The 25,151-nt window shown below is 34.2% G+C and overlaps 1 protein-coding gene across 4 annotated transcripts in view; it reads left to right on the top strand.

The window, feature by feature from the left end:
* Nucleotides 1–23,795, top strand: part of LOC125649127 (patatin-like phospholipase domain-containing protein 7) — a 50,098-nt gene extending 26,303 nt beyond the window's left edge. For all 4 annotated transcript variants that reach the window (XM_048876371.2, XM_048876370.2, XM_048876369.2 and 1 more), the window contains 10 exons: nucleotides 7,831–7,987; nucleotides 9,540–9,603; nucleotides 9,871–9,993; nucleotides 10,398–10,514; nucleotides 12,634–12,782; nucleotides 13,670–13,822; nucleotides 17,003–17,125; nucleotides 17,461–17,590; nucleotides 19,439–19,557; nucleotides 20,894–23,795. In XM_048876371.2, coding sequence (XP_048732328.2) covers nucleotides 7,831–7,987; nucleotides 9,540–9,603; nucleotides 9,871–9,993; nucleotides 10,398–10,514; nucleotides 12,634–12,782; nucleotides 13,670–13,822; nucleotides 17,003–17,125; nucleotides 17,461–17,590; nucleotides 19,439–19,557; nucleotides 20,894–20,959 — 1,201 coding nt within the window. In that variant the 3' untranslated portion in view covers nucleotides 20,960–23,795. The remainder of the gene's footprint in view (nucleotides 1–7,830; nucleotides 7,988–9,539; nucleotides 9,604–9,870; nucleotides 9,994–10,397; nucleotides 10,515–12,633; nucleotides 12,783–13,669; nucleotides 13,823–17,002; nucleotides 17,126–17,460; nucleotides 17,591–19,438; nucleotides 19,558–20,893) is intronic.
* The last annotated feature ends 1,356 nt before the right edge of the window (nucleotides 23,796–25,151 follow it).

Below are 25,151 nucleotides of genomic sequence, written 5' to 3'. Positions count from 1 at the left end.
AAAGGGGTGTTAAGTTTTACGTCAGGAAACATTAGAAAATTCTTTAGAGATCATCTTCTCAAGACCACTGTGGTAATGGTACCATTTGTAGAATTGATAAACAAATATCCCTATTAGTTACCTACCAGTAGAGTCAAAGAAAACTACTAGTTAGGGCCCCGCATGAAATGCGGGAGCGTCCGTCCGTCTGTCCGTCAACACTTTCTTTGTGACACGATAACTCAAACACTTTTTATCGTACAGTTTTCAAATTTTGTACAGAAATAATGTACAATAAGAGGAAGAAGCCTATAGATTTTGGGGTCATTTCACTTTGTCTGTCTGTCTGTACGGCATGATCTTTGTCATTATGAACACTTTCTTTGTGACACAATAACTCAAACAGTTTTCATTGTACAGTTTTCAAATTTTATACAGAAATACTTTACAATAAGAGGAAGACACCTATAGATTTTGGGGTCATGTCACTTTGTCTGTCTGTCTGTATGTGTGTCATTATCTTTGTTATTATGAACACTTTCTTTGTGACACGATAACTCAAACAGTTTTCATTGTACAGTTTTCAAATTTTGTACAGAAATACTTTACAATAATAGTCCAGTCATAATACTAATTGACCCAGAACAAATCGCAACAGAAAAAATAAATGCGTAAAAACTTTGAACTATATCCCTAGAACACCCCATCAAAAATCGCCACATAAATATTTTGTCTAAGTAAAATTATAACAATTTTTAAATGTTGCTAATTTTGTTAAATGAAAATAACGCCATAGATGTTTTGCACACTCTAACGTCATGCTAGGTCAAAAGGTCATAGGCGAAAAAAATCTTACATCCGGGTCCTTTGTCAATGTGAAACAGCGAACGACGACGGCTGCTCACCAACATTTTACGGGTGAGACATGCTTTGTTTAAGCATGTAAGATGATAAAAATATAACATTCGTAAAAAATACACTTTATAGTTACCACTAAGAGTTGCAGATTAGAATGTTTCATTCACATTTGTTTAATTTGAGCTGGTGAAGTATAGGTTGTTTATGTCTGCTCGCTACTTTCACTTGCGATGTTTTACAGTCATTAGCTCTCTAAAATTAACCCAGTGAAGTAGTACATTGCATAGAGAAGTGATAACAGTTAAATAATTTTATTGACAATGTGTCTTTTTTCTTTCAAAATGACAAAGTGGTTTGATTTATCGGCATACCCCCCCTCTTCTCTCTCTCTTCTGTGGTATGCAGTACTGAGTAGTAATTAAGTTTGAACCCCTCACACAATTAAGGATTTTGAAGTTTGGATTGAATTAAGTTTTACGAGTTGTTTGGTTGGGTTTTTTTAAAGTGTCTATCAGCATCATTGTCGTGCCAATCATTTTCAATATTCGCACGACGGTCACGCTTATATTAGAGCTCCTATCCGCACGATATTCTTTTCCCAATTATAAATTTCTTCTACTTGCCCATGAGACAGAGTGAGAGATATATTTCATTTGTATGATTTTAAATCTTATAAGCTTCTGACAATTAAAAAAAAAACCCGAGATGTCTACACAATTATTTAATTTATCTCTAACTTTGACAAATGACCAGTTCAAAGTTCACTTTTAGGTATAACATATGTAGGCCTATATATATATTAAAGCTAGAAACTTTATTGCAAATAATAAGGATACTAATTATAAACCAGGCAATTTAGGTTCACCACCCAATACCCAACTGTTAGTCTATCCATTTTCAGCAGTCTGATTTAAACAACCGACTTCTCTTTGCGAGTGTAAGGAGAAAGGGGTGTGTAAGACAAGTGTAAGGAAAAGGAGGGGGATTTGACGATTCTAAGAAAGGAGGGTTTGTATTAGACGAATGTAAAGAGATGGAGGTATATTTGACGAGTGTACTGTAAGGAGAGAAGGGGGTTGGAAAAGCCCTGAATTATTCCTGACTTTCACTAACTATATAGACTACAAGTGATTTTCAAAATTTGTCGTCGTGCGTATAATCTCGCCCCCCTTTTTTTTGGTAAAATTTCCTTTTTAAAAATATTATCTGTATAGATCGTAGTAGTTGTCAATATTTATATTTTGTACCCCCCCCCCTCCCCTTGATAAGGGACGCTATGATGTGCCTGGATAATACTGCCATGATTTGTTGTAATGCATTATAATCTATACAATGGGTCCAGTAGTCGGTAGAGGGGTAGACTCTATCATCGAAATTTTACATTTTTGTACAATTCAGAATTAAGATTTTTAGTGTAAAAATGATTGTTTATTATGAAATGGAATCTTCAAACATGGGTATGAAAAGCAACTTTAGTGCCAATAAATAGTTTCTCCTAGAAATTCTAGAAAGGAACTTTTCCATAAAAGATATGCTAAAGTAAACCTTTGGTCCTCTTTATCTATTAAATAAACAAATTCTATCATAATATAAGAGATAAATCATTAAAAACTTTGGGGGGGGAAGCATACATCGTTGATTTGTCAAAAGGCTGCGTCCATGATTATGTGGTTTTTTTCCCTATGACCTTTGACACGCATATATAATTAGGTAATTAAATATGGCGGCACCGAGTGTGCAAAACATCTATTGGGCCGCCATAAACAGTTCCGAATTTTATAAAAAAAATTCCCGGAGATAGCAAGACAATGGAAATCATGGCTTAAAAACAGTCGAAAATGAATTTTTTGGTAAGTTTTATATACAAATGTACAAATAGTTCATATTTTAGTTGAAATACCTCATAATTCAGCACCGATAAACTTTTATTTACATAAAATAAACACGAAATCCATACATAACAGACACTACTTACCCATAATGCACTAAAGTAATATAAAACCGTTATTTATCCGTCTTTAATCAATATTAGGCGTATTTCAAATGATATTTAGTCAAGGATATTCTAGTTTAACTTTAACGATCATAATCAAAAGTATTCCGTACCAAAATAATTCGAAATCCGACAGAAGGGGGATGCAGACGAAAAATAAATCTATGGAACGCGTGTTTAACAAAAAGGTACCGAGAAATTTCATTATTTACGTTTTTTCCATTTTATTCGAGAAAATACTTCTTAATGAATGTCAAAACATTTATATATTATTTTGTTTGATATTCAATAAATTATTTGTTGCAATTTTTAGAGAGAAAATGTACCGAACGCTTGTTTAACAACAAAGTAAAACTTAGAAATTCTGTTAAGCGATTTCAAACTCGGGCGTTGTTCACTTTATATACATATTTTGACAACAGAAAATGCTAAACCCCAATAGCTTCTGGAACTTTACACCTGTGCCCCTACTATGGTTTCGTCCAGGGCCCACGAGAGGCAGGGGGGTTAAGATGACCCTCCAGACTTCCTGCCTCCTTTGGCACGCACATCATTTCGTTCTAGCTACGCCCCTGCATTCACATTGTCGGATACCCACGGCTGATCTCGTCTTCTACTCATCAGACAAGAATTGCAGGACATAATGCAAATTACAATTTATATTCTGTAACAAAAGGTATGTGTACTATACACATGAATAAATAAAAATTATCATATATGTTGTGGTGCTTCTCTTTGTTGAGAATTTAGCTTTACAGGTAATACCTTAAGGTGGATTACTACACCAAAATTTTATCTGGCTCGTTAAAGTATCTCATATGATATATAATTTCATAACAAAAATATCATATAAGATAATTTAGAGATTGTATCACTGTTTTGATGGCGAGAGATCATACTTTATAATGATGTGAGATGCTTTAATGCGCCATTAAATAAAATTTTAGAGTAGCAATCCGCATAACAATAACTTTTTCAGAGAGAGAGATATATATGAGAGAATTTTGATTGATTGTTTCTTGTTTAACGTCTCTCGGGAGAATTTTTCACCCATATGGAGACGTCACCAAGATCGGTGAAGGGCTTCAACTTTAGACCTTTGCTCGGTAATTACGGCCATTGAGCAGTGAGGGTTGTTTAGCGTGCCACACCTACTGTGACACGGGACATCCGTTTTTAAGGTCATCTCCGAGTACCCGTGACATTCACACCTGATGCCGAGCGTTTGGCAATGGAACTGTCACTACCTATTTTAGCGACTTAGTTCTGTCACGCCTGGGATTCGAACGCTCTAACCTATAGATCAGTGCGGCGGAGAGGGAAACTTTTAGTGTATATTCAATTTAAAGTAACATTTCAAGGATAAATAGCCCTAGGAATTACATGTACAACATCGGTTGAAGTGCACACTCTTCTCACCAACGTCAAATGCAACAACATATCATTCTCTTAGAGCATTCTATCAAGTAAAACAATGGACTGGTAATGACGAAAACATGAATTTGACGGACTTTGGGTGGACCATTGAAGGGAATATGTGCTTACCTGTAAGATCAACCATGCTTCCTGCACCTGGCGAACTTTTAAAAACTATTTATTGTAGATGCAAAATCAGTTGTGATACCAAACGTTGTAACTGCAGAAAACATGGACTAGAATGCTGAATAACATGTACCGAGTGTCGAGGCACAACTTGCGTGAACAGTTTTAGCCCAAATGAAGATTCCGATGATTCATAATATTAAAAACAGTAAGATATAGGAATAAAGACGAAATGTAAAAGATAGCTGTGAATCAAAACATTATGATAATTTTGTTAAACGTTATCTAAGAGGCTTACAAAATAGAACTTGCTTTGTCATGTTTATGAGAGTTAATTATCAATCTTAGCTGTTGGAAATCACATTTTTGTCTAATTTTCACCAAAAATGACGTTTTTGTCCCATAAAATACGTATATATGGTACTAGAAATTAAATTTTTGTTCCTTATGATGCAGTAATTAGTTTTCAAATCATTTCAAATAACTAAAATGGCCTATTTTTCAGACTAAAGCTTTGTATCTATGATTTCCAGTTTTTTGCGATTTTTCTTCAAATTCCGTGATTTTTACCCCAAAAATCTATATAATGCAAATTTCAATTGATGGCGATTTTTAATATAGCATTAAGGACACTGTAAGCTATCCAAAGAACATAAAAACATTTCTGTTGCAATTAGTTCTAGGTTCAGCACAATCTGGCGTAGAATGACTGGACTATAAGAGGAAGATACCTATAGATTTTGAAGTCATGTCACTTTGTCTGTCTGTTTGAATGTCATCATCTTTCTTATTATGACCGTATTTATTTACCACTGTCTAAGGGAGATAATTCAATTTGAATTATGATATGCATTGTATTGATATATAGAAAATTTACAAGAAATAACTCTACAACATTGTGTATGTGTATATATTTGGGTTTTTTTTAATGTGATATAAAAAATGCTTGATGTTACATGTATATTGAATTAAAACACGTCATTCCCAGTCAACAACTTTCGATCCGGATAGGAATGCGAAATAAAATTTCTTATATCCGGTTGCAAAGTGAAACTGCTTCATGCTTCAAGTTATTGAATTATGTAGTAATTGCACGTTACACATTAGAGAACTGTTCCTTTTAATAAAGAAAGTCACAAAATAGATACAAAATGAGTGTACCTTATTCATTACTGTTACCGAGCTTTCGTCAGCGAAAATCTCGAAATGGCGTGTTTCACTGCGCTTGTTGACGGTAACGTCCACATTTTCTACGTGAGTATTTTGATATTTGCTCATGAATTTTTTGCACATACATGGTATGTCTCGGCTAGGAATAATGGAAACTTTCTCACTTATGTATGTAAAGACGTATTAATCTTTATTTTTAAAAATGTAGAACACTTTTATCAAATGACAATGTGTTTGAAAACGCTTAGAGCCCCGATGTCAGAATTTCCTTTTCCAAGACATCAATATGTCAAATTCATAATCCTTTTCGAATAGGATGTACCATATTTTGTACCAGTTATCCATTTTGAATCCTCTATTAGAATGGGATTTTGTTACACTCGGTTGTGTTTGAGTGGATGACATGAGTGTGTGTCAAACAGAAGTAATTTAAATTGCATAAGTCTCTCATAAATATGCTTCATCATCATGATGCCTTTTTCACAAATTGGCATTCCAATGTATCTTTATATATTATTAATTCTAACATATATACCAGCTCCAAACATTGCTATATCAATTACAGATGTCACTTTCCTCTAATAACCCTCGGCGGGGCCCTTGCTGACCGTGTCAGTTTTCTAGTTTGAACTCTGTCCATCCATCTGTCACATCTTAGTTTTCCAGACTCTTTTTACTACTGTTTGTTAACAGATAAAGTTTTAAGTTTCGTGACAGTTTTTATGAGATTTATGGGACTCGTTGAATGTAGTTTTCCGGACTTTTTTTACGATGCATCGATTTAGGAAGCAGAAATTTGTTACGTGGTTTATACTGCATGTTTACAGATCAAGTTTAAGTTCATCACCATCGTGTGAGTTATGGGACTTTGTGTTGAGTGTATTTTTTCTTTACTTTTCTCTAGAATGCCTTGACTTAGGCATTGAAAATGATATGTGATTATCAAATGATTAGACACACATTAGGTTTCACTTTCATTACAATTGAATTATTCGAACAAAAGATGCAAAACTTAGTCTCTTGGTGACTGAATTAATTCTTATACACTGTACTTTTATATTATGTAAGATCTATAATGTAGATTATATGTATATAATCTAAGGTATACCGATTTGTAATCCACTTCATCTGATTCACCATGTCTTTAGTACAAGAGATCGAAATTGTCTTATTTTTTGGTATTCAAAAATTATATCCACCTGACTGTCCAAAACTATCAGATTATAGATTTTTCAATTTTTTATTTACACACAAGAGATCTAGACATCATATGCTGACAGAAATGAGGGTAGAAAGTTGTGAATGTTGAAGATGCTAGGTAGAAGCGAAAATGCCAATCTTTATATGCTTCATTGTCCAGAATACTGAAGGACGAACTGATGAGGTTGTTCCTAAAACAGCAGTAGAACTCAAGGCTGAGGATATGAATGAAGAGATGTTTGATGTGACAGCATAGGCATCTTTGTTCGCAGATGATCCTTGACATGTTTTGAATATCAAAGTTAATGAAAATGCAGAAAGCAGAGGACTGTATGCAGAATATCATGACTCGTGTCCAGTAGGGAACATGTATTGCTATGCAATACTTACAAAATGCTTGTTTTGGTTTTTTTTTTAAAAATAGATCTAGGTATTAAACCAATAGCCCCAAGACCAGGGCACAACCAAAGGGAAGTTCAAAGTTTTTGAATAAAAATAAATCTTAAATTCTTCGAAAATCTTTTTCTCAAGAACCAAAAGGATACAATATGTCAATATGCAAGCATCCTAATTTAGTGTAGGTTAAAGTTTTTTTCACACTACGACCCCCACCTCACTCAGGGTAGGATGGGACTGCAAGAGGGATTTAAAGTTCACACCATAACTCACGGTTCAAGAAGGGGGGGGGGGGGGGGGGGGGGGGGGGGGGGGGAGAGCATAATTGGGATTGATTGTTTTATATGGAAAAATGCAGTAGCTCAGGTTAGCAATGTGACCATATATAAACCATTTTCAAGTATGCACTCTTTAATGATGTAATTGGCTGTCATTTATGTATTCAGACAAGGAGTTTGATGGTCTTAATTATTTCAGATTTCTTATGGGAATCTTTTGTATTGTCATAATGATTACCGTTATGCGAGGAAAATAATCCTTCATTTATTTTCACAAGTTGAATAGGGAAATTCCACATTGGAAACAACATTTGCAATATGGAAATTTCTCATTCAAGACTGCATATCTTGTCCCTTATTCCACATAGATAACTACTGATTTTTTTTATTGATATATGAATGTTTTAATTGTAGGGGGCTATCACATGTTGGCATTATAAGGGCTTTAGTGGAGGCACAGATACCAGTAGACATGATTGGGGGAACCAGTATGGGGGCATTAATAGGAGCCCTGTATGCAGACAGTGTCAGCTTGTCTACTTTTGCACAGAGAGCGAGGGAGTGGTCCATTGTAAGAAAGACTTCATGTATATTTCTTCAATCAAACATCCGCACAATTTTTCAAATGCTACTCTTCCCACAGTTTTGATTTCAATGAGAATTTCTACATGGTGAATATTGCATTTGTTTGCATGATATTTGTTGTATTAATTTTTTGTTTAGATGAAAAATATGGCCAATGTTGCTAAAATTAGATTGATCTGTCAAGTCCCTTTACTCGTGACTATACAGTTGATTGACCTAGGCCCATGGCCCCAGTCAACCAATATCATTATGGTATTGAAATTTTTCTGGATTTTTTTTACATTGTAGTTGATACTGATTTGACCATAATTAGTACAGTGTAATTTTTTGGGTAAAAGCACGAATGATATTGTATTTTACCTCCCAATATGTGCTTTAAAACAGGCAATTTGAATGGTCAATAAAAATGTAAGGAAATCAATGAAATCTTGAATAAACCTTCCAAAAGATAATACTGAGGTGAACTAACTGAGGTACACTCCAGAAGCGATCATCAGAACCAACCAGAGGGCATCAAAATTCCTGATCATTTAATAAGATGTAATTTTGCTCAGAAATATTTCTGACAAATTAACATTGTGGACTTATAATTGACCCACTGCCACCCTTGCCCGTCCATTGTAAACTCTTGACTATTGTAACTTCTCAGAAACTCTGATCTTTTATAGTCAAAATGTATGTGCTGTACATTGAGGAGCAGGGAAATGTGTACATTAAGGAACAGGGAAATGAAAATAATATTATGGTCACTTCCAAGGGTTAGGCCCAATATTTAAAGAAATGCTACAATCTATTAAAAGTTTTCTTATTTACTCTTGAATATGTATTAATTGAACTCGGTGACAATGCATAGTTATATTCCCTAAATTGTGAAATCTTTCAATCATTTAAATCATTCTATTTATTCTTTACTCCTCAACATGAAGTAGACAAACTTAAGTTTTTTTGTTCTAATGAAAACATAGAGGTCTCTACCAACACTGTGAAATTCATGGCTCCTGGGTCAGGCTGCAGGATGAGGCTATATATGATTCATCAGAAGCTCATATTTGGTAAAACACTTTCTTATAAAGGGCATTGGCAAGATATCCTTGAGAAAAGAGGTTTAGAACATAGGGGTTTTTCGTGTAAAATTCTTGTTTGGTTTCCTGTTGACAGTCATTGTAATTCAATGTATTAATCATATAATAGAATTTGTTTAGTAACAGAAGGTATTTACTCCTGAATTGAGAAGCTGTGCGTGATCTGTATTTTGATGATAAGGGTCACTTTATAGGAAAAATTCAACATAATGATTTGTTCCACAGTCGATACTGTGTACGCTTTTATATGAAATTCTATGGTAAATTCAGTTGACTTGCCCTGCACTTAATAAAACCAGACAATGAGCAAGACCCTGAACCAAACTCATTTGGTTAAGATCACAGACAGCAATATGAAAGTTAGAAATATTTGTCTAGGCCATGGATTTGCTACGGAGAAACATTAGAAATAACACTCTGGTGTGACCATTAAGTTCAGGTGGCCTTTTATTGTAGGGGATGACATCAATATGGAAAAAGATCTTGGATATAACATACCCAGTGACTTCAATGTTCACAGGTACTCTAAGTTTGAAAAACATTTTTAAAGAAGCACTATGCTTCAAAGTCGCATTAAATTATGAATTAAATTAAATTATATTGTGCTATCTTTATTTTACTTTGGTAATGGAATAAAAAATATGTTAACATGCAAGATTTAAAACATTTTAAAAATAGCAGTAATTCCCTGATAACTGTTAATTAAAAATTTCCAGAATATCTGTTCTTCTCCTTGCTGACTTTATAGATAGAAAATTGAGTCTGATATAAGTTGTTTTGTATGTAGGGAAGGCCTTCAATGACAGCATAGAAGAAGTGTTTAAACACAGACAAGTGGAGGACCTGTGGATTCCCTACTTCTGTATCACCACGGATATTTCCAACTCCTCAATGAAGGCGCACACTCATGGTAGAGCAATGTCTGTTTTTATAAATGATACGCCACACCTCACATCTGGAAAGATGAATAAGATAGTTGTAACTGTATTCTGCTGATGTATGATACTTGTATTTTAATGATTAACAAATTGAAAAAAAAATGCTTTGACAACACCCCCACCCCCTCAAGACCAAAGGTCAGGGTTATTTTGTTTTGGGGATGCTTGTCTATCTGTTTGTAACTTTAACCTTTGTCAAAATTTTTGAATATATGAAATAGAGACTTCTTACTTGGTGAACTGAAAGGTCATGTCAAGTCACTGGTCGACTTTGTCCCTATTGGACTGTGCAGCAAACACATCTTGTTGGGCTTTTGAATTTTATAAATGTTAACCTACTGTTACATGTACATCATAGACTAATTGTATTTTCCAGGCAGCCTGTGGCGATATGTTAGGGCTAGCATGTCCTTGTCTGGTTACCTGCCCCCATTGTGTGATCCTGTGGATGGGCACTTGCTGCTAGATGGAGGATACATCAACAATCTCCCTGGTAAATTATACATGTAATAGTTTGTACAATCAGAACTGCAAATGATTACTTTTTAGGTTGCCTGAGTTACTCAGGTGACCCATTGCTATTAGTCTGTGTCCATCATTTGTCGTTGTGTGTTAATTGAATTGAACATTTTAAACTTGTTTTTGATAACAACCATTCCAATTCTTTTCAAATTTGGTATGAAGCATCTTGACACAAGAGGTACATAAATTGTAAATTTCAGGACTCCTGCACCCTGGAGCCTCATGGGGAGGGCAAAAACTGCCAAAAATTGACCAATTTTCAAAAATCTTCTCTGGAACTGCACATTTGTAAGAAAGCTAAATATGTAGAGCAGGAAGCCCTCTACTAAATTGTAAATTTCATGATCCCTGGGGTAAAGGTTCTGACTCTAGGGTGGGGCCAAACATGTGCTTATGTGTAAAATATTTTAATAACGTCTTTAATGCTATTGATATTAACTTGAAAGTAAATGGATATTTAGAAGGAGCAGGCAGCCTTTTACCAAATTGTTTTCATGATCTCAGGGGTAGGGGTTTTGGTACCAGGGTGGGGCCAAAATGGTCATTGTGATTACATGTGTACAATGTACATTGTATGGTAACAATTGAACATTTTAAACTTCTTTTCAATAACTACCCTTCAATTCTTTTCAAATTTAGTATGAAGCATTTTTGGGACAAGGGGGATTGTAAATTTCAGGACTCTTGCACTCCTGGAACCTTTGGGGCAGGGCAAAAACTGACGAAAATTGAACAATTTTAAAAAATCTTCTGTACAACTGCATATTTGTAAGGAAAACAAAATGCATAGTCATGTAGAGCAGGAAAGCCTCAACCAAAATTGTATATTTCATGATCCTCGGGGTATAAGTATTATGAAAGATGAAAGACTTAGTCTTAAATTTTGCTGATGCGGTATAAAAACTAAATGCATATTTAGGAGAAGCAAAAAGAGATGTACCAAAATGGTGAATTTCACAACAACATCAGGATTCTGACTCTTAACCAGTTCCAAAACAGTCATATAGGGTTAATGTAACGCAAGTTTTCCATTAGACTATGAGTATACTTTCGGGGCATTTGTGTCTTAAGAAAACGTCATGTTTTATACTACTGCTAAATATTAGAATTTAGCTTACATATGTATATAGGAAAATAGCCCTTGGGGCTAAAGATATTTTAACTCAGGTGACTGATAAGGCCTGTGGGCCTATTGTTTTATTGATATGTCTGCATGGTAGAGGATATATGTGTGTGCTCTTTTATACCCAAGGAAAATGATGACATAGGTACATGTACATGTAAGTTCACAAATACATAAATGGTGTAAATCAGAATCATTGTTTACAGATAAAAGACCGTAAAGCATTGAAAATATTCACGTTTGTTATTATGACTTCATACTCCTTCTGACTTACATTTTTATTTTGATGTCTAAATATACTGTATAGCGGGTTTTTACCGCGGGTTTAAAATTTGGTGATTTGCTTATTCAAAGGTATGCCAATAGATTTTAACAAAATCTATTTTGGCGGACAAGGAATAGTTATCTCCCTTGTAAATATTGAAGTCGCAATTGGGTGTATATGTGGTGAGTAAAATGTTGGCAGAAAGCTATCCAAGCGCTAAAATAAGCCAAATTTATCACCCCATGGAAGAAACCCACTATACAGTATGTCATTTTTTCCAAAATCTTAAAATTACTGAAAATGTGCCAACTATTTAGGATTTTCACCATATTTTCATATGTGCCTAAATCTTTCTTATTTAATATGTAATAAAAACTTGTTGGATCATGGGATGGAGCAAGACAAATTTTTGGCTGTTAAATAACTGTAAATTTTGTTTGTTTTTATTTTGAACAAATGACAAACTTTGAGATGTTCAAATGTCTATGCACCCATAAATTAATGAAGTCAATAAAGTATTTGGCTTGAAGCCTTGTCTACATTCATGTAGGGAAGCTCAACACAACCTGTTCTTATAAGTGCTGGATTATGCCATTCATGAACCAACTTCTTTTGAAATGAAATTGAATATAATCATAGATATGTGGTTTGAGGTGCATGTGTCATGTAGATCTGTAAGAGAGTTTATCAATTGGTGCACAGCTGATGTCATGAAGGCAAAAGGGGCCAGGAATATATTTGCCATGGATGTGGGAAGTATAGATGAGACAGATTTGACAAATTATGGGGACCATTTATCTGGCTGGTGGCTGCTGTGGAAAAGATGGAATCCTTGGGCTGCATCTGTCAAGGTACAATTCAGTTTATTTCAACAAGAGACGTGTGGGCCACATCATTCACCTATGCAACTGTATTTTCCTATGTTAAACCCTTGTCGTGAACAGACCATCACTTTCAAAGGTCAGGTTGTGAACTAACTTCAGTCTACAGTATATGAGAATGCCTGTATATGAATTGGACAAATTGTATTCTTTAGGGGATTTTGAAGAATTTCAAATATATTCCTATGCTAAGCTCTGGTCCCAGGGTTTCAAATTACAAACAAACTTGAATCTACACTATAAATGGATGTTGCATATTAATATGACAATTTGTACCATTGGGATTGTTGAGAAGATTTTAAAACTATTTACCTATATATCATGTAGTATATACTTTAAATTTTAAAACTGTTGAAACCTGCCCTGTCCTTAGTGATGGTGGCATGAACAACCTGGACTCTACCATATATATGGATATTTATACCACACAAAAAGTTGCGGAGAATATAATGTTTTTGACCCATCAGTCCTGTTCTTGTCAGTACAACTCCTCTGAAACTGCTTGACAGAATTTCATGAAACTTTGTAGCTAACAAGGACATACTGTGCAGATGTGCATATTCACAAGAAATTCTTCGTTTTTTTTCTTTCTGGGAGTTATGCCCCATATGAACTTGCGTAGATATTTGACCAAAATTGATTATACTACTGAAATAGTTTAGTTTGTCAGCGCAATTTTTCTGAAACCGCTGAACGGAATTACATGTAGCTGCAGATCTGTAACTGTTTGAGAAAATGTTGGGAAAGATTTTCTGCACTTTAAATGTTCTGACTATAGAATGCCATTAATAAACAATCCAGTTTGAAATTGTATTCCAAGTAATGCATATAATTTCCATTTTAACATGTCATATTAGGTGCCAGATATGGCTGAGATACAGACCAGACTTGCTTATGTGTCCTGTGTAAGACAGTTGGAAATGGTCAAAAACAGCGACTTCTGTGAATACATCAGACCACCTATTGATAAGTACGGAACACTTCAGTTTGGAAGCTACGATGAAATCAATGTAAGTTGATTACTTTGCTAATTTTTCATGCAAGTCATTTGAAAATTATATGATTAATTTTTTTCAATTTGAATTTTGTTTTGAGGAAGTAAAACCAGGTAAACTCTGGGATCCTTGAACCACTGTATTTAACCTGACTGATAAATTATGATTTGTATATGAGAATTGGTCAATTGACAGTTTTCAACATGATAAAGCACTTCCCATAATAAATTTAGATAAAATACAAAGTCATCTAGGGCCCAGCTCTAAAACTCGAATCACTAAAGAGTGCTATTGTGACCTTGACCTTTGACCTGGTGCTCCCAAATCTTAATAAGATGTCATTTATTAACCTTCACCCACTTTTGTGTAAAATATAAAGTCTGCAGGTTGATCAGTACTGGAGTTTTTGAATCCTAAATTCACAAAGTAATAATAGTTGCATAATGCATTGAAAAATGACAAGCTTCAGACATATTTTATTCTAGAATACTAAAGTGATAAAAAAAATACTAGTGATAAAAAAAAATACTAGTAAGTATTAAACAAAATTGGACATGTTATCTGGTTATACCCCTTGCCTTGCTGGCTAATAAGGACTTTACAGCTTTTTTAAAACTTTGCTGAGTTGCCAACTCTTTTGTATTTAAAGGTAAATTATTCCAATCCTTCATAGCACTGTAAAAAAAAAAAATAAGAATATTCTTTGCCTTTTATCTTAGGTATGATAAAAATTTTGTTTGTAGCACTTCTAGTATTATTATATATGTATATATATATATATATATATGTATTTGATATTCAAAGTGATGAATCGAAAGTCAGTCGAGACTAAAGATCTACAAGTGCGTAATTTATGGTCATTCAAGAGAAAGTAATGAAGACTATCCAAACTGATCATCAATCTGTCATAGACATCTTTTCTTGTGAAGTTTCAACTCTAAAGCCCAAACAGTAGATATTATTTGGAAATTGTTTCTTAGAGTATGTGACCTGGTGACCAAGAGTTTTGACCTCCAAATAAACAGTACTCCTCCTTTAATGGTAGAGACTCTTCACGTGATGTTCCTTTGTTACAATCTTGCACAACAGGGTCTCAGTCTATGTTTTCCTCCACAGAAACTCTGGATCAGCTTTATCTACCACATGTGTACTTATTTTAGCATATTTAAAATTTGGCGCAGTCAGAGTTGGCGCACTATTTGGCGTAATCATGATTTAGCACTTCTACATGTAGGTATGAGAATGGATAAATAGAGAATTTCATATTTTTTAGCACTTTTGCTTTACCACCAAATTCACTAAACTTTGAATTCTGCTAAAATAAGAACATGTACAGTATTTCTAGGAATGGAATAATCTTGAGATAAAGTTAACCAGTTGATGATCTTCATTGCTGAAGTTTGTGATGTATCAAAATTGGTGTTATATTTACACAGTAGATGAAGTAAGCGTGTCATAGTTGTCTAATGGGTAGGCCATTCACTTTGCAACCAGAATGTCACAGATTTGATTCTCAATACCGGCAACCATGTCAAACCTAAAACTTTTGAATTGGGTATTAACTGTTCATTCACAAAGTGCCCAGTATTAAAAGTGAGTCACAGATCTTTCAGACATGACCATAAATACAGAGGTACCATGTCATGGTAGACGGTGGCACAATAAAGAACATTCACTGTCATGGCCTTGAGCACCATGCATTGGTCACAATTTGTGGCACCTCACCCACGGCTGATGATGCCCCTATTATGTGAGTGAAAAATTCTTGAATGGGACAACAAACAAACATGCTGTGTTACATAAATCATATTTTGAATTAAGGTCATAAGACTAACAACAACGGATAAGTAGATTCCATTGTTAGGTCACTCGGGTGACCTATAGCTATTGGTATGCATCCATTGTCGTGTGTTAACAGTTGAACATTTCTAACTTCTTGATAACTACCATTCCAATTCTTTTCAAATTTGATATGAAGTTGGTATGAAGCATCTTTGGGAGAAGGGGAACATAAATTGTCAGAACTCATGCACCCATGATGCCTTAGGGGTGGCTAGACAAAAACTGCCAAAAATTAACCAATTTTCAAATAACTGCACATCTGTAAGGAAAACTAAATGCATTATCTTGTAGAGCAGGAAGACCTGTACCAATTGTAAATTTCAGGATCTCTGAATAAATGTTGACTCTAGTGCAGGGCCAAACTTAAATTGTTTATGTGTAAAATATTTAAATAACATCTTTAATTCTATTGATACTACATTGAAACTAAATGTATATTTAGAAGGAGTAGGTTGCCCTTTACCAAAATTGTTAATTTCATGATCCTACTGTATTAGTGAAATTTTAGCGAGACACAGATTTATCAATTTTTTCAAGAAATTTAGCGAGAGCTAATTTTAGCGAATTTATTATTCCAAGAAAGATATCTATTACCTACGATACAGAATAAATTGTTAGCGATATTCAATTTTAGTGATCTCAACACCCTAGCTAATTAATACCAAAATCAAATCCTCGCTAAAAAGTCTGCATTTATGGTATGTTCCAACAGACAGTCAGTAAGAAACCTGGGTAATAACGAACCATGCCACAAAAAACAATTGATGATTTTGTACAAATCTGTGGAAAAAAATTTGCAGCATCCACCATATTTCTTCTGTATTTTTGCTACTGACTGTCAATGGAAATATAGCTGTGGGTCATGTGACATATTTTATCCAATGACAGAACATTCTAGTCCAGGTAAAAATACATGTAGTAATTATATAACCATTAATTATCTTCCACTCAAAGCACAGCCCTTGTTTATATACATGGTAATGCATTATTTGAATTTTTCTCCCTTTGTCCATACTTTTAGTAATTACTTTTTTTCATAATAACCATTCATTAAAATGAAATATTACTATATGTTGTGTTTTCTTTATATTTCATAGCAATCTGATGATAGATGTAGGAGGTGTATTTTAAAAAGAAATATAATGAAATTAATTTTTGTATGAGTATTCATTGATGCACATAATTGTGTATTCTTATGTTGTAAATATGATAAAAACTGTAGGAGGAGATGTATTTAAAATAAAATGTCTACAAATAAACTGGTGGACAACTTCCCAATACATAAGTTCTTCTGACCATGAGAGCTAAAATCATGTTATCCTTTGTGAACAACATACTGACACTGTGTTGTAGGAAGTTGGATACAATCATGGTAAAACCTTGCTGTCAGGGTGGATCAAAGGGGGCCTGATTGATGAACTCTTCAAAGACAAGCATTCTGCTCATTCCTCCAAGTGTAGTGTCCACAAAGGTCAGGTATGTCATGTCAAAACAGGCACACTCACACACTTAAAAGTAATGGACTAGCCATTTTGCACAGACACATGCTATAAAATAATTTATTTTCATGAGGAATTCATCGTTTTCTTGGTATGGATATACCCAAGAATTTAAACAACAGAAACTGAGATAAAATTCATTAACCACAAAGCCACGTTCCCGTGAACATCGTTAAAATTTCACCCCATGAAAATAAATGATTCCTTAATATATCATGTGAAAGAAACTAGCAGTAGTTGTTTGGTCTTCTCTGTTCATATTACCACATCTAAAAATGTAAACACTCAGCCAAAATACGTATCATGTTACAGACCTATGTGCCGGCCATGGCTAAGTTTACAGATCTGGCAGAGCTGGTGTCACAGATTGATAAACCCAAGCAGGGAAAGAGGGCAACATTCTTTGGAGAAAATGACGAGGATTATGAAGATGACTCTGATGGTGTGTCACATATTTATTGATTTCATAATTGTTGCTTTCATACATTGATTTGGTTTTATATAATTCACAAGTCATATAATGAGGCTTCATTTTATTATACAGTGCTCCCTTGATATATCGCCAACTTTTGTTCAAGACCAATTTGGGCAATAAAGCAGGGGTGGCAATATAGTGAATTCACCGTTAAAGACAATTCACTGAGCAAACAAAAGAAGTTCAGTTAATATGTAAATGTATTTGGGTTCCATTCTGTATAACAGTTAAATAATCTTGAGTTTAATTCAACAATTAATATAAACCCCCCCCCCCCCCCCCCCCCCCCCCCCCCCACTCACACACCGAATGAAGTTCAGGGGGGGTATATAAGAATCACTCTGTCCGTCCGTCTGTCTGTGCAGATTTGTGTCCGGGCCATAACTTCTTTGTTCTTTGACTTAGGCATACCATATTTGGCACACAGGTGGATCATCATGAGACGATGTGTCGAGTACCTTCATGATCTCTATATGACCTTGACCTCAAGGTCAAAATTAAAGGTTTTTTACAATGGAATAGTGTCTGGGCCATAACTTTTTTGTTTTTTGACATAGGCATACCATATTTGACACATGAGTGTATCACCATGAGACGATGTGTCATGTACCTTCATGACCTCCATATGACCTTGACCTCAAGGTCAAAATTAAAGGTTTTTAAAATGGATTCGTGTCAGGGCCATGACTTCTTTGTTCTTTGACATAGGCATACCATATTTGACACATGAGTGTATCACCATGAAACAATGTGTCTGGTACCTTCATGACCTCTATATGACCTTGAACTTTGACCTCAAGGTCAAAATTGATTATAGGGTTTTGACATAGTCATACCATAAGACATGGGTGTATATACCATGAGACTATGTGTCATGTACATTCATTACCTCTCTATGACTTTGACCTTTGATCTCAAGGTCAAATTTATAGGTTTATACCATGGATTTGTGTTCAGACTATATCTTCCATTTTCTTCTACAAAGGCATACCATATTTTTACACTCAGGAAAGAGGTAATTTATACCTATTAACAACACCCTTTGGGAGATTAGGGTAAGCGGGGGGTATTCTTAGTGAGCATTGCTCACAGTACCTCTTGTTTGTGATTAACCTAACCACCTGAATACCTTGTCCAGAATGTCACACTTAACCGCACTGCTCTCAAAATACAGGTGTTATTATTGATGAGTGTTGGGTAATTGACATTATTATTGAGGGTTAACCCTATAAAATTTGACCATCTGTTTGTGGAAATTGGTGGCATACGGCATTATGTGGGGTTGACATTATAACGGGGGTGTTAACATGGGGAGAAATCTGTTCTTTAGGATTTTCAGGCAATAAGCGGGGATGGCATTATAAGAGGGGGAGGGGGGGGGCAATTTATCGAGGGAACACTGTAATTATATTCCGATGTTTTTGCCTTTGATATCTTTACAAATTGTAATGATGACCATATTGACAGTGATGAATCCAATGTTAGACCTCGTATGTTCTTGAAGTTGCAAATATGTCTACACCACCAACCAAGTTTTAGTAGTGTTAATTTTATTTGAGTGTTGTGTAGTAGTGCTTATGTGTATCATAGTACATGTATTCATTACGATGAAATTTACTGAAATAATTAATCATTCTTTTTTATCGCCATTGTTGTGAAAGGACAAGATGATTCAAATATTTGGTCACTTCAGTTATCCGGACGATTTGACTGGGAACCAAAGGGTCTGGATAAATGAGGTTCCACTGCACATGTATGTTTTAAAATAATTTGAATTTCCTTTAAAGTAAATTGAATGAATTCCTTGATTTTCAGAGTCCCTGTCTGATGAGGTACTGATGGAGGAAGATGAAGAGGAGGAAGATGCTGATTATGAGGAAGAACCCAAACCAATCTACCAACCTGAGAGAAAATTTTCCAACCAGTCCTTTCATGTAGTTTGAACGGTTTTTTTATTTTACTTACTAGAGTCTGATTATTAAAAAGACTTACTACATATTAAATTAAATCCTAAAATATTCGTGTGAATCCAAGTGGTTTGCGTCCGTCGTGCGTTAACAATTGAACATTTTTAACTTCTTGATAACTACCATTCCAATTCTTTTCAAATTTGGTATGAAGCAGCTTTAGGACACTGGGGACATGAATTTTAAATTCCAGGACTTCGGCACCCCTGGAACCTTAGGGGTGGGGCAAAACTGCCAAAAATTGTCCAGTTTTAAAAAATCTTCTTTTCTAGAACCCCACAAGTGTAAGAGAAACTAAATGCATAGTGATGTAGAGCAGGAGGCCTCTACCAAAATTGTAAATTTTATAATTCCCGAAGTAGAGGTTCTGATTCCAGGTTGGGGCCAAACTTGATATATAATATTATAGTGTGTATGTTAAATAATATCTTCTTTAATGCTATTGATTCTAAATTGAAAATAAATAAATATTTAGAAGAAGTAGTCCTTTACCAAAATTTATAAAATTTCATGTGGAGCCAAAATTATTATAGTGATCATTGTCTTTATCATTTGAAAGACCTCTTGAAGTTTCCTGATATGGTATAAAAACTAAATGTATATTTAAGAAAAACAGAAAAGGATCTACCAAAACTGTGAATTTTGCAACCCCAGGTTATGACTCTAGGACAGGTCAAAATGAGTAATTTTGCGTTAATGTTACATATATTACGTAAAGCCTTTCATCAGCATAGGCTCTTTTTAGACCATTGTTTTTAAGAACAAGTCTTAATTGTTTTATATTTGTATTTTTGCTGAATATTAGAATTTAGCTTAGATATACAGAACAGGAAATATTTAGTAGTCTTTTGGGACTGGTGATACTCTTTAACTAATACTCAGGTGACCTGTAGGCCTCTTGTTTACTTTTTATTATCTGAATTGTGATTAAGCACTTGTGTATCTAAAGGGACCGTGATGTGTTTATACAGATGGATAGCATCACCATTAGAACCATATTCTGAGATTTATTTAGGACGTAGGATACCCAAACAATTTTGTTATAGAATTATATATATGTGTAAATGTTTTAATAAAATAGAAATATAAACACAGCATTTTAAAAAAATTCTTTTAAGGTCATTGCCCAAGATTTTGAACACATCAAATGAAGTAGGATTTTGACGTGTTTACATGGGATTTTCTATTATTTCATCAAATAATTTTTTTGGGTATCCTATGTCTTTAATCATTGCATTGATGTGATTAGATAGTAGTGGTTTATATAAAATTATATAAATGTTTTTTTGAAAATAAATTTCAGCTTCCCAGTGCTACAAGAAAGAGGAATTCTGTGGGGAAATCAGTGAACTTCAAATTCGAGAAGTAAAACTTAGGATCTCCAAGGAAGATTTGACTGTGATAAAAATTGTTCTGTGATAAAAGCTGAAATTCCAAGTAATGGAATGTACGAGCACTGGTACATGTATAGGAGAGACATGTCACGTTTGTTTATAAAAACACCATACACAAATGTCTCAAACCAATCCCCCACACAAAATCACAAGAGGACTTTGTTCCGTCACGGTGTCAACATGTATATCTTTATTGGTTGCTGTGCTTTGAGATTTTGTGTCATTCCCTCAGTGTGCCATTGTTCATCTAAGAGTTAACTGCCTTGAATGCTCTTGTTCTATATTTGCTTTACAATATGTGAATGTTCAGCTGTGAATTTGTATTTAGATATAAACAGTTTTATATATTGATGTAAACACACTTTTTTTTAGACTAGCATTTATGTTCAGATGATGTATGTTTTGGCTGGAACAATATTTTGTTGTTAAGTATTCAGGACTGAAAAGACAAGTGTGATATTTTGTTTTTGTTCAAGATGTGTGTGTAACGTAATGCCTTTGTTCATACCAGGGTTTCATATGGCTCCCCCCTAAAATAATGGATCAGATTCCTTAACACAAGCAGTAACTTCAAAATATAATAAAAATCATTTTTATCATTATTTGTGTGTATTCATTCCTTTCTCAATCACAAGTAGTAATATGAAAATGATTTTAACACTGCTAATTAAAATCACTAGTGTATAATTATTTGAGCTTGATAAGTTCAATCCTTTTCCGATTTGAAATACTGCAAAAAAAAAATAATTGCAGAATTATTACAGTAATCTTCGTAGCATGTTAAAACAGCATTTCCATTATCTTCAAATCATGCATTTTAAAAAAAAAGGTTGCATATAAATGACAGTGATTACATGATGTAGGTTAGAATTGCAAAAAGCAATTCTACGTTTTGATTTTATCTATCACTATGCTTTCTACATAGTTACAGTCACTGTTGACAAACCGTGGCAGCGACTATAGGTATTATTTCATATATACTTTAATAGTGCAACCCTACATTGTACCTAATCCACTCGACATGCTATCAATTTGTTTTTAATTGGTTACATAATAAGAAATAACCTCCAGCAGCGTACCTTATGTGCTCATTAAGGTCAGTGACTTTTATGGGGAAAGAAATCAATTTGAAAAACCACCATTGGCGATCGCCAGATGAAACCCTGTTATACCCATGGTTTGCCAAATTCATTTTTAAAGGACCAGGATTAGGTTTTGCACCTTTCTGTGGAAAGACCTATTGACATTGTTCTATTTCTTACTATTTTCCTAAAGTCAAAGTTTTTAAAACCATAAGACATTATAAAGCTCCATAATCTATGATATTTAACTTGAAGCGTAATCAAATCTCACCCTGCATACTTGAACTTTGACCTCTTATAGAGTTAAGAAACATTGCTCTAAATAAAGATACTCCTCCTCAACCATAAATGGTAAAAACCTTCACTAAGAGCTATGGATAAGTGAGTTGTGAAGATGAAGTCTCACTTGTAATGATCTGATTGTCTTTAATGCACCCAATATTTTGCAATTTTTACCTACTAGTACAAATGTATTTTGTTTTTACTTTTTAAAAAACCCAAAATAACTTGATAACATAAAGACATAGGCCCAACTGGGATGAGATTTGTTTATCCTTGACCTTTGAAAATAAGTCAAAGGTCAAGGTTATCTATAAATAACAGAATTTTGCATTTTTTACTAACTTTATTGTACAAGCTACCCAGAAGATGATGCACAAGCATTGATTTTCTAAATCATTTTGATATATTTCAACTCTGACCACTTTTGAAACTACAGACACTGTTGTGAAAAAAACATTGATACTCCTATAAGCTGTAATTCATAAAGATTGTAATCCTTTGCTAATGAATTTGCATTAGGTAAGTACTTCAGTGACATTTTAATTGTAAGGATCTGAGGACCTTGATGGTAGTTATTGCCCCAGATAGTCTTTAGCTTCTTTATTTAAGCTTATACAGTAGCTTTTGCATCATAAAAGATGGTAGAGACATGGGACCACTTGCATTAAACCTGTTACCTCTGACCTTGAAAAATTGGTCAAGGTCATCAAAAATATGAGATTTTGCACATTTTCAAGGCATCAAAGGACCTTTCAATTATAATTCATATTCTTTGACCCTATATAAAACTCTTAAGCACATATTTAACACCAGTTATGTCCCTTATGATACAACAGTATTATAGACAGTTGGAGTTTTCAACCTGTCACTTTTGTCTTTGACCTTGAATCTGAGGTCACAGTCGTATTTAGTTTTTATTGTTTTTCTAATTTGTTGTACAAATAACATTTTAAGGTTGATTTGGAGGACCAAGTAATCTTTCCTTTGGAAGACACTACTTCACATTCTTTTTGGAAATTCTTTCTTGCAATGTAAGACACAGAAAGACCTCCAGTTGCGTGTCCACATGTAGGATTACTAGTTATACCTATTTCTGTTCTGTTTTGAAGCATTTTTTTTTTTATTTTGACATGTCTACTAGATATTATTACCTCAATGCTGTGGCAATCAAATTTATTCAAAATGTACTGTTTTATGGCAAAATTTAAAGTTATTGATCTGGTAAATGTTACATTTGGTGTTTAAATGTACATTAAAATTAGGGGTCCACATTTATTTCTCAAATATTTTTGTGGAGTTATATTGATTTCCAATTCATTGTTGAAAAATATGCATTGCGCCATTGGCAAAAATTTTCTTTTGCTGGTATCAAGTGTTTATTTTTTGTGAAATACTGGATTCATTATGATAGGCATTATAACTGAATAAACTTCATGGTTTGACTTGAGTTTGACATACTTTAAAATCATTCATTCATTTGATGCAGATAGAAGATACTGATGCAATGTGCATTAGAAAGGACATAAAGTTTACAATTTTGTGAAAAGGCTTAATGCTCATGATGATGAATAACACTGTCTGTCATATTTCTATATAAATAATCAACCCCTCCTTCGGACTTCAATCCGTAACTTCAACATTCTCTGGGAATTTACATGCATCATCTATGAATGGATTTGCCCAACAATTGCAATTTATGGCCTTCCATTTTCTGTAACAGCTGCCCATGGGGTCTATAAGAAATATAGTGGAATCAATGGTCCTCTTAAACCTGATCCAAGATCCGTCACCATCATGGACTCACTTGACCTATTGATGGTAGGCCTATTACAGAGATAACAAGAGGCCCATGGGCCACATCACTCACCTGAATCACCTTGGCCCTACCATTTTTCAGCTGTTGTGATTTAAAAAAAAAAAAAAATATCAATCTTTATTTCCATAAAAGATATTGACCCCAACCTAGCCCCAAAGGATCAAATCATGACCGAGAATGAATTCATATGATAAGGAGTTGCCTCAACACCAATATAACTAACATGATCTTGCTGTTCTGGATAAAACCAAGGTCATAGATCAGGGTGTGATATGAAAGACCTTGCCATAAGAAATCTGTATACAAAACATGAAAGCTCTACCTTAAATAGTTCAGGAAATGTTGGAATTGTTCAGGGTTTTTTTTTTTAAAGTAGGTTGAAGTCAAAAGATCAAACACCATTGTGTCACAAGGTCTTACCATAAGGAATCTATTTACAAAATATGAAAGCTCTACCTTAAATAGTTCTGGGTATACTTCATAGGTTATAATTTCTTTAAGTAGGTCAAAAATCAAGGTCAAAGGACATGATATGAAATGAAAGCTCGTGCAATGAGAAATTTATATACATGAAAGATCTACCTTAAATACATGTACATAATGTATAGGTCAGATATTGATCAAAAGTAGGTTAAACTTTTAGGTCAAGATCATACACCATTGCATCACATGAAAGGTCTTGCTGTAAAGAATGTATATGCAAAATATGAAAGCCCAAGCTTTAATAGTTCAATAGATATTTTTGAAATATTTGCCATATATATCGGCATATGTTAACTCTCTTGGCCCAGTGGTTCTTGAGAAGATTTTCACTATGTATTCGCATATAAATCTTTGACACCCCCCCCCCCCAATTGTTGCCCACCATACCCCAGGGGCCATGATTTTAACAAACTTCATTCTGCACCATGTCAAGAAGCTTTCATGTAAATTTCAACTTACTTTTCTGGCCCAGTGGTTTTTGAGAAGAAATTTTTAAAATAACCC

Source organism: Ostrea edulis, chromosome 5 (genome assembly GCF_947568905.1).
Source record: "Ostrea edulis chromosome 5, xbOstEdul1.1, whole genome shotgun sequence".
NCBI lineage: Eukaryota > Metazoa > Mollusca > Bivalvia > Ostreida > Ostreidae > Ostrea > Ostrea edulis.
Note: the sequence above shows the minus strand (reverse complement) of the source record. Positions and strands in the feature narration are given on the sequence as shown.